Below are 13,651 nucleotides of genomic sequence, written 5' to 3' on the forward strand. Positions count from 1 at the left end.
TCAGATTTAAAAACATTATCGGGAAACAGGGGGATGAGAATCATGTAGAGATAATAATAGACCTGATATCTTTGTTTAAATGCTTCAAGTGTTTATTCTTGTAACACACAATTAATTATTATCAAACTGCGAATTGTTAAAGAAAAGTACCACAGATACGATTGGTACTCTTTGGTTTTGAAAATACATAAATGAAGCGTCCAATATTTACGGGAAACCGTCCAGAATTTGTCTCAGTCACTCAATTTCAACACCAATATGTGAATAAATTTTACCAAATAAAATGCAAATTTTCAGTTGGGAACATATAGATTTATATTTCCAATATAGTTAATGATTCAAAACGTAAACTATATTCGTGTACTAAGAATTCACGATGCTTTAAAATTAGAATCCCCCTTATCTACACTCGTCTTTACAGTAGTCCATAGTACTGCAGCAGCGACACCTTTTGTTTTGATCAGCTGCTACAACTCGTGATGACTGACTGAGGATGAGATTGCTGATTGCAGCTGAGACAACTAGAAAAGTCTGAATGTGATGTTCGTCTTTGATCAGATACACAACAGCGCTGCTTGCTTGTGACAACAGAAGTCTTCCTTTTTTTCTTTTGCGTCTTCCTTTAATTGTACAAACTATGCCAGAGAGGTAAGAATGGCACTTGTGAGTAACAACAATCGCTGTAATAATTTTAATTTTTAATGGACAACATTTTATTTGTTTTTGTTCACTGTGGTGGGGTATGACAAATCACTGTCAACGTCGTTATGACACTACCAATTATTCCAGTACTAATGAACCCTTCATATTTCATCTCCATGCCTTGGAATCCCATCGATATGTCGACATGGTTCAAGCTACTTCTGGTGCCTTCCGTAGTTTAGTTTACTTATTACACTACTTACTGGGCGCTTGCTTGCTGGATCATCATATTCATGGCAAAGCTTGTGGTTCAAAACCATTTCAAGTTCAAGTATGTTTATTTATAAAGTTGTCTTGCACAGAAGGCAGTTGTGTGCTTTTCAAGAAGTTGACAAAGGAGTTGTTTGTATAGTGTAGTGCCCCTCTTCAAGTTCAAGGACCAAGTCAATGACAGTTTGCCTTCCACTTTTTGCTGCTATCATGTTGTATCAGGATCTTTGGTTTTGTTTGAAATTCTATTGATCCACTCTAATGTTAGTGTGTAAACCTAAGTTTAGTAATAGCTCTTAGATCTAGTCTCTTTGACTTTCAAACATACTGTATTTTAGTCAGTAATCAAAGACAATAGTCAAGAGTCTCAATAGAACCCTGCCATTTACATTTTTTACAGTCAATGTGTATGCAAACATATATATAGATCTACTATGTAGGAATACATGGTGGCCCAAAGTTTAACTATAAAAGACTTTTGACTTGTAGCCTACTTGTAAATTAAAAATTGTCTCCATATATGATAGGCTAGCTAAGTTGGCCTACAGAAAACAAGAACAATTTAAAACAAAACATTTGTTTTATGGTACTCTGAATTTGTAGCCTAAATTATATTATATGCACTTCTTGATAGAGTTTCCTTGAATAAATTTACACTTATCTGTTCACTTTTGACAGATACAGAATGAGCAATTAAGGCATGGATGATGGTCTTGAAGCTAGGAGTTAGAGGGAGTTCTAGTTTTTAAGAAAGTACCAGTACATTTTCAGGGAAAATTTGAGTGATCAGAAAAAGCTCTCCAATTGCTTTATTTATCTTTACATTACTTTTATATTAATTATGTCTTTCCCCAGGTACATAATGGTTCATGAGGACTTTCTCTCGTAATAATGCAATTACAGCATTTTATGGGTGGCAAGAACTAGGTTATTTTAAGTTAAACGTTCTAATCTTTAGTCAATAAATGTTTTGTTTGGAGTTACTTGATAAAGATGAACCTCCACTCACAGTGCTTTGTCAACTTAGGGACATCATGACATCACACTTTTGATTTAGGAAAAAAAAATGACAAGTAGTTTCTGTTTGAATTTATTCTCGTTGTGCAAACAAAATGAACTGGGAAAGTAACTGAACTGTTACATGATGAGTCTTTGTGTATGTCCCCAGAAGATATGGCCCGGCCAGCTGACCGAATGAGGCTGAAAGACAGAATTATTGACAACATTTCCAAGGCTATCAAAGGGGTTTGTTACTTTTTTCTAAATGAACTGCTTTTCTATGTGGAAATATGTTGATAATGCTAAGTTTGTTTTGATTTTAGGTTTTATGTTCTTGATAAATGCATAGAAGACTTTTATTGAAGAGGGTTGCAATTATAAAAGTCTACACATTATAAACTCTTGCTATCTTTAACTTCTTACTCTATCCACCTTCCCCATGTAGAAGACTGAATACTTACTTACTACCCATTACGCCGTCTTGCGTTTAGGGCTGCAATAAAGGATCTCCAGCTCTGTCTGTTTTGGGCCATCTTGGTCGGCGTTCACCACGAATGATTCCAGGACTTCATTTCAGACTCTGCTGTGCGTCTCCAGGTCTCTTTGGGTCTGCCCCTTTTGTGACGTCCTTCGGGTGTCCAGTGGAGGGCAGTCTTCACAATAGAGTCTGGTTCTCTTCTCAGAACATGTCCAATCCATCTCCATCTTCTCCTTTTTATTATGGTGGTCATGTCCTCTTGCCTACATTTACGTAATAGATCTGCGTTGGAAATCTTGTTGGGCCAGAAGATTCTGAGGAAGACTGAATACACCGGCTCTTAAGGCCATCTGTCTAAGACAACATTGGCCTGTCCAAATAACCACTCCCCCTTCCCTCCTTGCTTAAAAAAAATATTGAAATACTGCCCAAGCTGTCCACTTAAGTTGGCCTCTCTCTACCTTTGTGTGTGTGTGTGTGTTTGTGTGTGTGTGTGTTTGTGTGTGTGTGTGTATGTGTGTGTGTATGTGTGTGTGTGTGTATTTGTGTGTGTGTGTGTGTGTATTTGTGTGTGTATATGTATGTGTATATATGTGTGTGTGTGTGTAATGGACAATTCGGACTGTATATTATTCTCAAAAGTTGTTTCTGTTCCTGCAGATTCAGGAGTTGCTCTACTACCAGAGCAAGGACCCTGTGGTGGCAGGTAGCCAGACAGAGAATAATGTGCTCACACTGGGCAACGGAGACCGGGCTTGTCACAAACTGTGTGAGAACCTGGACCATGCTCTGCTCCATGGGTATATTTTCTTCACTTTTTCATCCTATCGCCTCCTTTGAATAAAAAAAGATTGTAGCTTAGTTTTACGGCATTTGCAACACAATAAGGTCATATATAAGTGCCGAAGATTAGATGTGTTACAAGAGAGTAACAAACACTAAAAAAGGAGAGATCAGGAGGAGAGATGTTTGATTGGAAAGAAGGAGCAAACCTCAACAGAGCACTCGCCAACCACCCACAAAAAGATTTTAAAAATTCTCTTGTGTATTTTAAAGGGCACCGAGTCCTTTCAAGGCACTTTAGGGTGTAGCTCTTCTTGATTTCAAATGTTTCTTGCTCTTTTTTAAATTTCAAAATAAAAAAAAATTGATTAGTATCGGTGGCCTAATGGTTAGGCTACCGGACTTGTAATCGTGAGGTTGAAGGTTCGGGGGTTCGAGCTGCGGGCCCGACGTTGTGTCCTTGGGAAAGGCACTTTACACAAATTTTCCTTACTTCTCCTAGGTGGGAATGGGTACTCTGCCATAGACAGCGAAAGATCTTGTCAGTATCTAAGTGTTTTAGCGCCCATAAATGACAGCTTACACTGTATGCTCCCAAGGAAGTTGAGTTTGTTTCTGAATGCTCTTACGTCTGCTGGGGTAATAGTATAGATTGTGAAGGGCATAGAGCTTGCTGTTATGCGGGGATTTGCGCTATACAAATGCTATCCATTATTATTATTACATTTCTTTTATTCTTATCCTGCAGGCTAAAGTTTTACTACATCCGTTATTGTACCCTTTTTTCTTCAGGCTCAAGAATGTAACCCATGGCTATTGGCGCATGGTCAAGCAGCTCTCTCACAAAGGCATGGTCAAAGAGATAGAGTATTTGACCAATGTGACCACTGATCTTGGGAAAGGTGAGTGCTTCGGGGTTCCCACGGCCTCCTTGAATTCAAGGAGTCCTTGAAAACTCCTTGTATTTGCGCTCAAGGAAAAATCTCCTTTAAAAACTCCTTGAATTTTGCCTGATCGCACATGAATGAAGATTTTGTCGAACAATTTAAACTACGATTCCTTTTGGACAAGTGTAGGCCTATTGGAAATTCTCCTTGAATTTATAAAATCTAAAATTTCTCCTTGAAACCTCCTTGACATCTCCTTGAATTTGATGGGGGAGTTCATGGCAGGAACTGTGGCGTACAGTAGGGAAGGGCCTTGTTATTGGTCGCGCTTTACAATATGTGAGTTGTGCTGACAAAATGAGTTACTTCTCGCAGTCCACAAATGGAGATGTTGATCAAAAATTGACACTATAGGGTCAAATTTGTAAATTTTCTATAGATGCCATATTCTTTAAGTATAACACTCCTTTTATTTCGTACCTATAAATTGTAAAAACTTCACCTATAAGTGTGATGTGTCTATTTCCTTAAGGCCTGAATTCGAGAAGTAACTCATTTTGTTAGTATGCTTCACATATTGTTGTTGTGTCTCCTGAATTGGGAGAATTCTCAGTATACCATTATACGCTGTTGGACTGGGAATGTAACTTTTAGAGATATTAACCCTTCCAGCCCCATGCGCGTATATTTTCAACAGTGCTTGTACCTCTCACCATCCCAAGAGCTTATATTCTCAGCTTCGAGGGGTTCCGAATTCGCGCGTTTTTAAAAATTAACGAGCCTAATTAAACTTTAATTTTCATAATATATGTTCAATTACCTTTAAACGTTTTAATAAGTTATTATTTAAACCTCATTACAAAGATACTACATCACTTTTTAGAATGCATGCCTCTTTTTCTGAAATACTGCTGTATTGGCTGGGACTGGGGTTAGGGAGTGCACAAAAATGGCGGGGCTGGAAGGGTTAAATGCCATCAAATGCTTGCTAAAACAAAAGCTTTGAAGTGTTATGGTAATTATGTGTCAGTTGCCAAATGCATTGTTGACAAAAAATCAGTTCTATATCTGGCTAAAACAGCACTTGGACATCTATGACTGGTGCCTTTATAAATAAGTTATTGATGGTAGTCGGTTCAAAATTTAAAAAACTGTATTTGCATTTCATGGTTTATTTTAGATATTAATGGGATTTCCTTGTTATCATCAGGGCGAGCTTGGCTGTACGCGTCTTTGAACGAAGGACTCCTGGAGAGCTATGTCCGGCTGCTGGGGGAAAATGAGAAGCTGGTGAAAAAGTTCTACGCCAAAGATGCTCTGATGCTGGATGGAGATGTGAGTGGAGTGCTTGGTGTAGTGCTTATTTTTTGAGTGGCTTCCTTTTTGTTGGTACCTGTCAGCTGAAGTCATTTCTGTTTTTAAATTACTAAGATGAATATTTGGAGGGATATTCTTTTGGTCAGAACACAACATTTTATGTAACTGTTGTACTTTGTATTGTATTGTAGAGCGCTCAGAGCCTGTGCACTTTAATCTGGGTTGAGCGCTTTGTAAATGTCATTTATTATTTATTATTATTACCTCAGGGGAGCTGGGTTTTTTTTTTCATTTTGTCCCTCCCCCCCCTATTTTCCGTTATTTGTGTTATTTTCAGTAGATAAACAGTTATTATTTTAGGCATTTATTTTATGTTTCAACCCCGTATTAGTTGAGATTAGCTAGGTCTATTAATTGTCTTTTTGTATTCAAATGCGACTATGTAAATTTTAAGGTATTTTCACAAAATGTGCTGCGGGCATGAGTAGTATTGTTTGATATCCTGACTAATCCATCAATATCTACTGTCTGTTTAATGACCTTGGGATTTTGGAAGTGTTATGGCTTTCGTAAGGTCTTAAATGTTTTTCCCTCTGGCAATAGGGTACAGTTTTGAATGTTATACAGCCACTTTCTATCTGAAAAACTTGCTGCTTCCTACTTTCAAAAGTTGCTCTGGATTATTGAAAAACCTGTGTTAATATTAACGTTTTTGGAAACTCTTTGTTATGATTGAGAAAGCGGACATACATAGATAAATGTGATTTTCTTTATATGTAATTGCTCTGTTTCTTTTGCATTTTTGTTTTTCCAGAGAATGAATGTCATGCTGACCCTGGTCTCTGGGCTGGATTTTGTGGTGTTCCGTTTGGAATATGTGAGTAATTATCTTACATTATCGTGTCTCCTATCACGACCTCAGTGCTTTCTTGTCATATCTCCATTTTTTTTAAACGGTGAAAATGTGACTTCTTTGTAAGCTCGCTCTTTGTTATGAACTGTTTTCACTGTTATTAAAAATGGAGATGCGACTAGAAAGTACTGAGGTCGCGATATGTTATTCGTCAAGACCATTTCAATGTTTATGGTTTCCCATCATGTTTGGGAGGTTTTTTTTGGGTCGCTTTTAAGGACAAGTGAGCTAACCCAGATTTCAGGGGTTTCCAGAAACCTTTACCTAAACCAAAAGTGGACATTGCCTTACCAATAGGAGAAGTTTGATTTCATTGGTGTGTATATTTGTTTGGTTATAGAGAGCATACTGTAGAGCATGGATTTGTGCTATATATAAGTTTAGTCATTATTATTATTATTATTATTATTGTTATTGTTATTATTGTTCTTACATGTTATTACTGTTTTTGAAGTACAAATGAACAACACTGTTTGGTGAAATGTGTTCGCAGGACCTGCCCTACCTGGACTTGAGTGCGTACCCTCCCCGTAGCCGCACAGACTCGGAGCTAGAGGGCGACATTCGGTCGACTTTGCCTCCTGTGCTGAGGTCCGACAGCTTCAGGTCATCCTCAGAGGTGAGTAGTTGTTCGTTGCGACAGTTTGGTTCACAAGCTTTGTCTAGGCTGAACAGCAGGAATTGCCCCAAAAAGTTTTTGTGTCAAAAAAATAACTTGAAATTTATTTTTGGTTGCTTTTCTATAAAGTCTCTTTAATGACTTATCTGTTCAATTATAACATTTTTTGAAAGTGTGTTTTTAAATCACGGTTTTTAGCAATTTTAGAAAACGTGTCTATTCTCTCTCTCTCTCTCTCTCTCTCTCTCTCGCCCTTTTTAACTCCCAGTGGAGCACAGGCCATCAACAGCATTACTCCAGCGAAGCCTGTTCTGAGCTTCCTTTTCTATCTGTTTCCATGATGTCCCCGCTTTTTCAATTTCCGCTTGTACCGCTCGCCTCCATGTCATCTTTGGTCTTCTCTTCTTACGTTTTCCTTGTGGGTTCCACGTCAAAGCCTGCCTGATGATGCTTGTTGGGGGTCTCCTCAGGGTGTGTCCTATCCGTTTTCATTTCTTCACCTGTATGTCTTCTTTTACTGGCCTTGGCTTGTTCTCTCCCACAGTTGAGCATAAGTGACTCGATCGTGTCTGTTGCCATGTAGATATCAGTCACGTCTTTGATGGCGAATATACGCAGTGTTTTTTCTCAGACAGCAGTGGAGCATTAATAATAATACATAATAGATAGCATTTGTATAGTGTAAACCCCCGCTCAACAGCAAGCTCTATGCGCTTCGCAATCTATACTAGATCTATTACCCCAGCAGACCTGAGAGCCTTCTGAAACAACCTCAATTTCCTGGGAAGCATACAGTGCAAGCAGCCATTTATAGAAGTTAAAACACTAATATACTGACAAGATCTTTCACTGTGTATGGCCGGGTACCCATTCCCACCTAGGAATTCCAATATATTGAAGTGTGATTCATTTAGTGAAATATCATCGTATTCTTTTGAAATTGTTGTCAATAAATGACAGGGAATTTTGTGTTCTTTTTAAATGTTAAAAAAACACAAATTATGAAATGTGTACCTAGTGGATCATACTTTCATGACTCATCATACTCGTTCACATGGGGCTTTGTTTTTCTTCATATCTCACTCATAAGAAGGAGAAAATTTAAAGAAACCTCAAACTTTTTTGTCAAATGACTTTTTTGTCAAGGGAACATAAGCAGTGCCAGCATAGAGCACATGCCACTATCCGTACCATTCTCACAATTACTTTTCTGACAAGTTTGTTGGTCAGAACACAACGTTTCATGTTACGGTTGAAGAGTGAAATGTTCACAGCTAAAGGGATTTGAAAACAACAACAACAGCATGTTACTGTTGTATTGTATTGTAAAGCGTTTAGAACATGTGTAATATAATCAGGGTTGAGCGCTATATAAATGTCATTTATTTTTTTAATCAGTATTATTACTACCCATTTGTTGCCGGGCGAAGTGAGGGTGATAGGGTACTGCTTCTTTTAATTATTAGTTGTTTTTGTTTGTTTGTATTGTTACAATCTGTCCCTGGCCAAGTGTGGCATTTAGTGCACCGGTGCTCTGGGAAGTATTTCTCTAGCGTCATCACTTTTAAGATATATGATATTGATTTTGCTGTAATTGTAGGCTATGTTAACTCTTTATTTCTCTCATGTAATTGTGTAATGCGACCTTCCTATTCCAATCCTATCATTGTATGAAGTGACCTCCCTGTTCCAATCCTGCAATTGTATGCCATGTAAACTCCCTATTACTATCCTGTAATTGCATGCAATGTATACTCCCAATTAGAATCAAGTAAGGGTAGACTATGTAACTTCCTTTTTCCTATCCTGTATTTGTATACCATGTAAGCTCCCTATTACTATCATGTCATTGTATGCGATCTAAAAACTCCCAATTAAAATCCTGTAATGATATACTATGTAACCTCCCTATTCCAATTGTTCCCAGGTGGCCGTTGCAAGTTCCCCGGACTCCACCACCCAGCTACCCAGCGACTCTGACTCGACGAGCGCAGCCAGCCTGGACTTCCTGTCTCACGCTGACAACAGCCACATGAGAGTGAGCATGGCGTCTGTCGACTCGGGCTTCCCCGCCGATGGCACTATGGGTAACTTCCCTTTCGCCAATGCCAGACAACGCAGCGTCACGCCCACCGATGCGCATCTTTTCAAAGAGCGGAGCGCCACTCCGACTGACGCGGCTTCCGTGTCGTCTTTTGGCTCGGCGGGAGATCCTGACCGGCACCAGAGGTTGGAGAGTATACGGCCGGGGGTGGAGGAGGACGCCGACGGAGCGGATGATTCTCTCGAGGTGATTCGCGTCATCAAAAAAGGCAAAAATGGCAGTGGGAAAGGGAAGAAGAAGAAGCAGTCGTCTGTGAAAAAGCAAGGGAGTCAAAACGGGGTAGGAGGCAGTGTACCGTCAGATACTCCAGGAAGCCTGTTGTCTCAAAGTATGGATGCTCGGCGGCTGTCAGAAACGGGTGACAAATCGAGAGCGAGCAGTGTGAGCAAAACGAATCCGTCTACCAACAACGGTGCTCAGGAGGATGCGGTGAAAAACTTTGTTGTGAGCTCCGGTCGGGACGTGAGTCCGTCGTCAGCCTCTAGTCCCAGTCCCGATGCCGACGCCGAAAAGGTGAACGCTGCAGCAGATGCGGAGTCGTCGAGACTGCCTCAGTTTGATTCTGGCGTTGACATCTGTGGGCTGACGGGTCAGAGACTCAGCAGCGGGAGCTCACCGTCGGCGGAGAGAGGAGACAACGCTGTTGCTGCGGTGACCACCAGCTCTCGCGTGGGTGATTCGGCCGTAACTCGAGACAATCCGACGACTAGTCACAGGTCAGCTCTGGCGGAGATTGAGAGTAAAATCGCGGAAATGTGCAATGGATATCCAGGTTCTAGTCAGGATAAAATGCCTGGTGGTGGTGGTGAGAATAATGTGAACAGAACAAAGCAAGCCACACCTCGTCATGAGGCCAATGGTTATACGAGACATACAGGGGGAGTCATGTCAACAGACCCTTTTGCTCCCCAGTTCGGTTCAGACAATATCGATGGCTCGACCAATCGTGCGTCTCCGCACCTGCCTTCTCAGCTGAACGCTGTCTCATCCAGCAGTTCGGCACAACATTCTCAGCAGGGCAGAGACGCGGCTCACAGCAAAACGGCGGGCTCGGTTAGTTCCCACGACGGAAAAGCAGGCGATCGGCAGGGGAAGAAACAGGAAGTGCTCTCGGACCAGGACGATGATTTTGATTTTTATTCTAGTCACAGTGCAGATAGGGAAACCCCGAAAGACACGGATAAGTCTTCAAAGGGGGGTAATAAATCGGAGATGACCACGCTACAAGAGTCGTCACAGCTTCAGGTTAGTTGTGTGGTGATTTTTTAATGGTTTTTTTGCTCTCGCTCTACATTCAGCTTTTCAATGTACGTATTGGCAGCTTGATTACAAGCTTGCATCGTCTCAAAAATATTTTAACCCTATCCGTATGCCCTGGGGTCATTTTGTACCCACGGGTTGTATTCTTCATAAATAGAATACTTCTAGTTAAGTACAAAGATCTCTTTGAAACTTTCAGTATTTCTCAAAAAATCATTTTGACAGACTTCTGTGCAAAGCATACGGATCGGATTAACGTGTAAATTTCCTCTTTGGAAGTGGTGGCACTGAGTTCCCCACATCTTATGGATACGATAGTAAAACACAACGTACGGATAGGGTTAAGGAAAAATAAAAAAAGATTTTATTTATGCTCCCCCGAAGAGAAACGGTTTCTGGAATGTAAGTTTTTTTGTCTCAGAAATAATCCTGAATTATTCACTGTGTACGCTCAATCTGTGTGCGCCTGCGAGTCTGTTCCGGAATGATTTGCCTGCTCACTCCTGTTCTTCAGCGTGCCTGCTGTCCTGTTCATTTGTTCACATTTTAGGCCAGTTGTTCATGTTGGTTTGTCCTTGCAATTGTTGTAAAAGAGGTTTAAGCATTTTTCATTATTTATTTGTTTACACTTCGGTCTCCAATTATTATGAGTTTGGTAAGATGTTTTTATTATTTACTTGTTTGTACCACGGGCTACTGACAATAGTGTCTTTAGGCCATTCCCAAAGGGGGGACATTACCATGTTCTGTTGCACAGTAGAAATATAAATAGGCTGATTCATCAATGTCATGCTCAAACTTGCCGGAGTTGCAACAGGGAACTGTTGCTTTTTCTTTCCTCATCCTTACTATCCTCATTTTCTTTCTTCTTCTTTTGTTTGTTTATTTCCGGGGTGCCTTGATAGTAAGTTGATAGTCGAAGCAGGCGAAACCAGGCGACCTCACTTCCTTCAATCGCAAATATTTTGAATTCTGAATTCAAGATAAATGGATATTTATTTCATTGGAAGCAAGGCAAATAAATCAGCTTTCAGGTGATACCGATAACTCCACGTGCCCGAAAATTAACAAGCGCCTGTTTCCACCACGTCATAAGTCATGACACATTTATTAATTATGTGTGTTCTGTCAATATCATTTCTCATCTAGGACTCCCTCCCTCACAGAGTGCCTTGTTGCGTAGAACACCGCGTGTTGATTTGTCTTGTGACATAATTACAGGTGAAATTATCCAAGATGGCTGACCATTGTCAAAAAGAAAAGTGGGTGCCTTACACACTGTCGATATAACGTTAAAAAAAAAACGCAAGGGGGAAAATGGGAAGTGGCAGTTTGTATTGGTATTGGTGATTTTCTTTTATAATACAGGTATCTGTTAGAACAGGTTCGACTATATTTTTTGTGTGGAATGTGAGTTGCTTTTTTAAATTGTTGCACACGACATGCGTGATGAAGGTACCTATGTGAGTGGTTTGCGGGTGCTCTGGTGTAGTCTGCCTCTTTTATCCATTCAAACATCTATCGTCCTTATCACTCCTCCTTTTTTTGTGTTTGTTACTCTCTTGTAACACCTGTAATCTTCAGCACTTATATGACCTTATTGTGTTTTCAAGTGCCGTAAAACTTTTACTAAACCTACACTCTCTTCTAACACCTGTAATCTTCGACACTCATATATCACCTTATTGTGTTTGCCAGTGCCGTAAAACTCTTACTAAAACTAAAGGAAGGTACGTACATTTCTCTGGGCAGGACTACATGGACTACATCCTGAAAGGTTCTGACTCCCCAGAGGCTGTCAGTTCACATCCCGTGGTGGAGAAAGTGGAAGAGCCGGAGCTGTACCTCAGGTGGGGAAGTGGGTTGTTGGCGGGTGCTCTGGTGTGGTTGCTTTGCTCCTTCTTTCTTATCAAACATCTATTGTCATTATCTCTCCTCTATGTCTCTTCTTTCCATATTTTTATCTTGTAACACCTGTAATCTTCTGCACTTATATGACCTAATTATATAGTAATTGTGTTGCAAGCGTTGTAAAATTTATAATTATCCTATCAAGCATTTGTCATTATTATCTCACCTCCTTCTCGTCTTTGTTACCGTTAGTAACGACTCTTATCTCTTGCACTACTTATAATATGACCTAATTTAATTGTATTACAACTGACTTTAGTGGGTGGTTGGCAGGTGCTCTGGTGTGGTTTGCTCCTTTTTTCCTATCAAACTACTTTCCTCTGTATCTCTCCTCCTTCTTTTTTATGTTTGTTACTCTCTTGTAACACCTCTTAATCTTCTGGCGCTCATATGATCTTATGCAGTTGCGAGTGCCGTAAAACCTCTACCATAACTAAAATTAAAAACTTACATGACCTAATTGTATTACAAGTGCTGTAATACTCTTACAACTAAAACATAAACCTCTCAACAACTGACTTTAGTGGGTGGTTGGCGGGTGCTCTGGTGTGGTTTGCTCCTTCTTTCCTATCAAACTACTATCGTCCTTATCTCTCCTCCTTCTTGTTTTATGTTTGTTACTCTCTTGTAACACCTCTAATCTTCTGGCGCCCTTATGATTTTATGCAGTTGCGAGTGCCGTAAAACCTCTACTATAAATAAAAAACGTACATGACCTAATTGTATCACAAGTGCTGTAAAACTCTTACTAAAACACAAACCTCTCAACAACTGACTTCTTCTCCTCAAACTACTATCCTCTTTATCTCTCCTCCTTCTTTTTTATGTTTGTTACTCTCACTCTTGTAACACCTCTAATCTTCGGCACTACTTACATGACCTTATTGTGTTACAAGTGCTGTAAAACTCTTACCAAAAGATAAATAATAATAATAATAATGAAGATCATTTCTCTAGCGCCCACTCCCGTGTAAACACAGCTCTAGGTGCTTTACATAAATGCATGTACGAACTATATTCACACACACACACACACACACACACACACACACACAAACTCATCTACATGCTTATCACACGTGCACGCGCACACTTACACATCGTAATGACATGAGCACATACGCAAACATGATAAAATAATATACACCATGCAATTCTCAAAATACATAAATGGATACATAGTCATTTACAAACCATTGTACTGAAACATGATAAACCTCTCAACAACTCACCTTTTTTCCTTTCCACCCCCCAGTCTGGACAACAACACCAAGCTTCACGTCATGTTGGAGATCTTCACACAGGAGGATGAGCACTTCATCAAGGTCAGTTGTGTGTGTGTGAGGGGGTGTGTAGGTGTGTGTGGGGACCTTCCAGAAGTGTGTGTGTGGGTGTGTGAGGGTGTGGATGGATGTGTGTGTGTGTGTGTGGATGTGTGTGTGTGTGTGTGCTTGGTGTGGGTTCAAGC

General features: G+C 40.1%; 1 protein-coding gene across 2 annotated transcripts in view; it reads left to right on the forward strand.

Moving 5' to 3' along the window:
• The first annotated feature begins 445 nt into the window (after nucleotides 1–445).
• Nucleotides 446–13,651, forward strand: part of LOC101849318 (pleckstrin homology domain-containing family M member 2) — a 24,344-nt gene continuing 11,138 nt past the window's right edge. The window contains exons 1-10 of one of the 2 annotated variants that reach the window (XM_005106266.3): nucleotides 446–648; nucleotides 2,081–2,157; nucleotides 3,050–3,189; nucleotides 3,965–4,074; nucleotides 5,270–5,394; nucleotides 6,191–6,253; nucleotides 6,783–6,908; nucleotides 8,836–10,257; nucleotides 12,025–12,122; nucleotides 13,439–13,508. In XM_005106266.3, coding sequence (XP_005106323.2) covers nucleotides 2,086–2,157; nucleotides 3,050–3,189; nucleotides 3,965–4,074; nucleotides 5,270–5,394; nucleotides 6,191–6,253; nucleotides 6,783–6,908; nucleotides 8,836–10,257; nucleotides 12,025–12,122; nucleotides 13,439–13,508 — 2,226 coding nt within the window. In that variant the 5' untranslated portion in view covers nucleotides 446–648; nucleotides 2,081–2,085. The remainder of the gene's footprint in view (nucleotides 649–2,080; nucleotides 2,158–3,049; nucleotides 3,190–3,964; nucleotides 4,075–5,269; nucleotides 5,395–6,190; nucleotides 6,254–6,782; nucleotides 6,909–8,835; nucleotides 10,258–12,024; nucleotides 12,123–13,438; nucleotides 13,509–13,651) is intronic. The other variant, XM_005106267.3, reaches the window with a different exon arrangement.

Source organism: Aplysia californica, unplaced genomic scaffold (genome assembly GCF_000002075.1).
Source record: "Aplysia californica isolate F4 #8 unplaced genomic scaffold, AplCal3.0 scaffold00523, whole genome shotgun sequence".
Lineage (NCBI taxonomy): Eukaryota > Metazoa > Mollusca > Gastropoda > Aplysiida > Aplysiidae > Aplysia > Aplysia californica.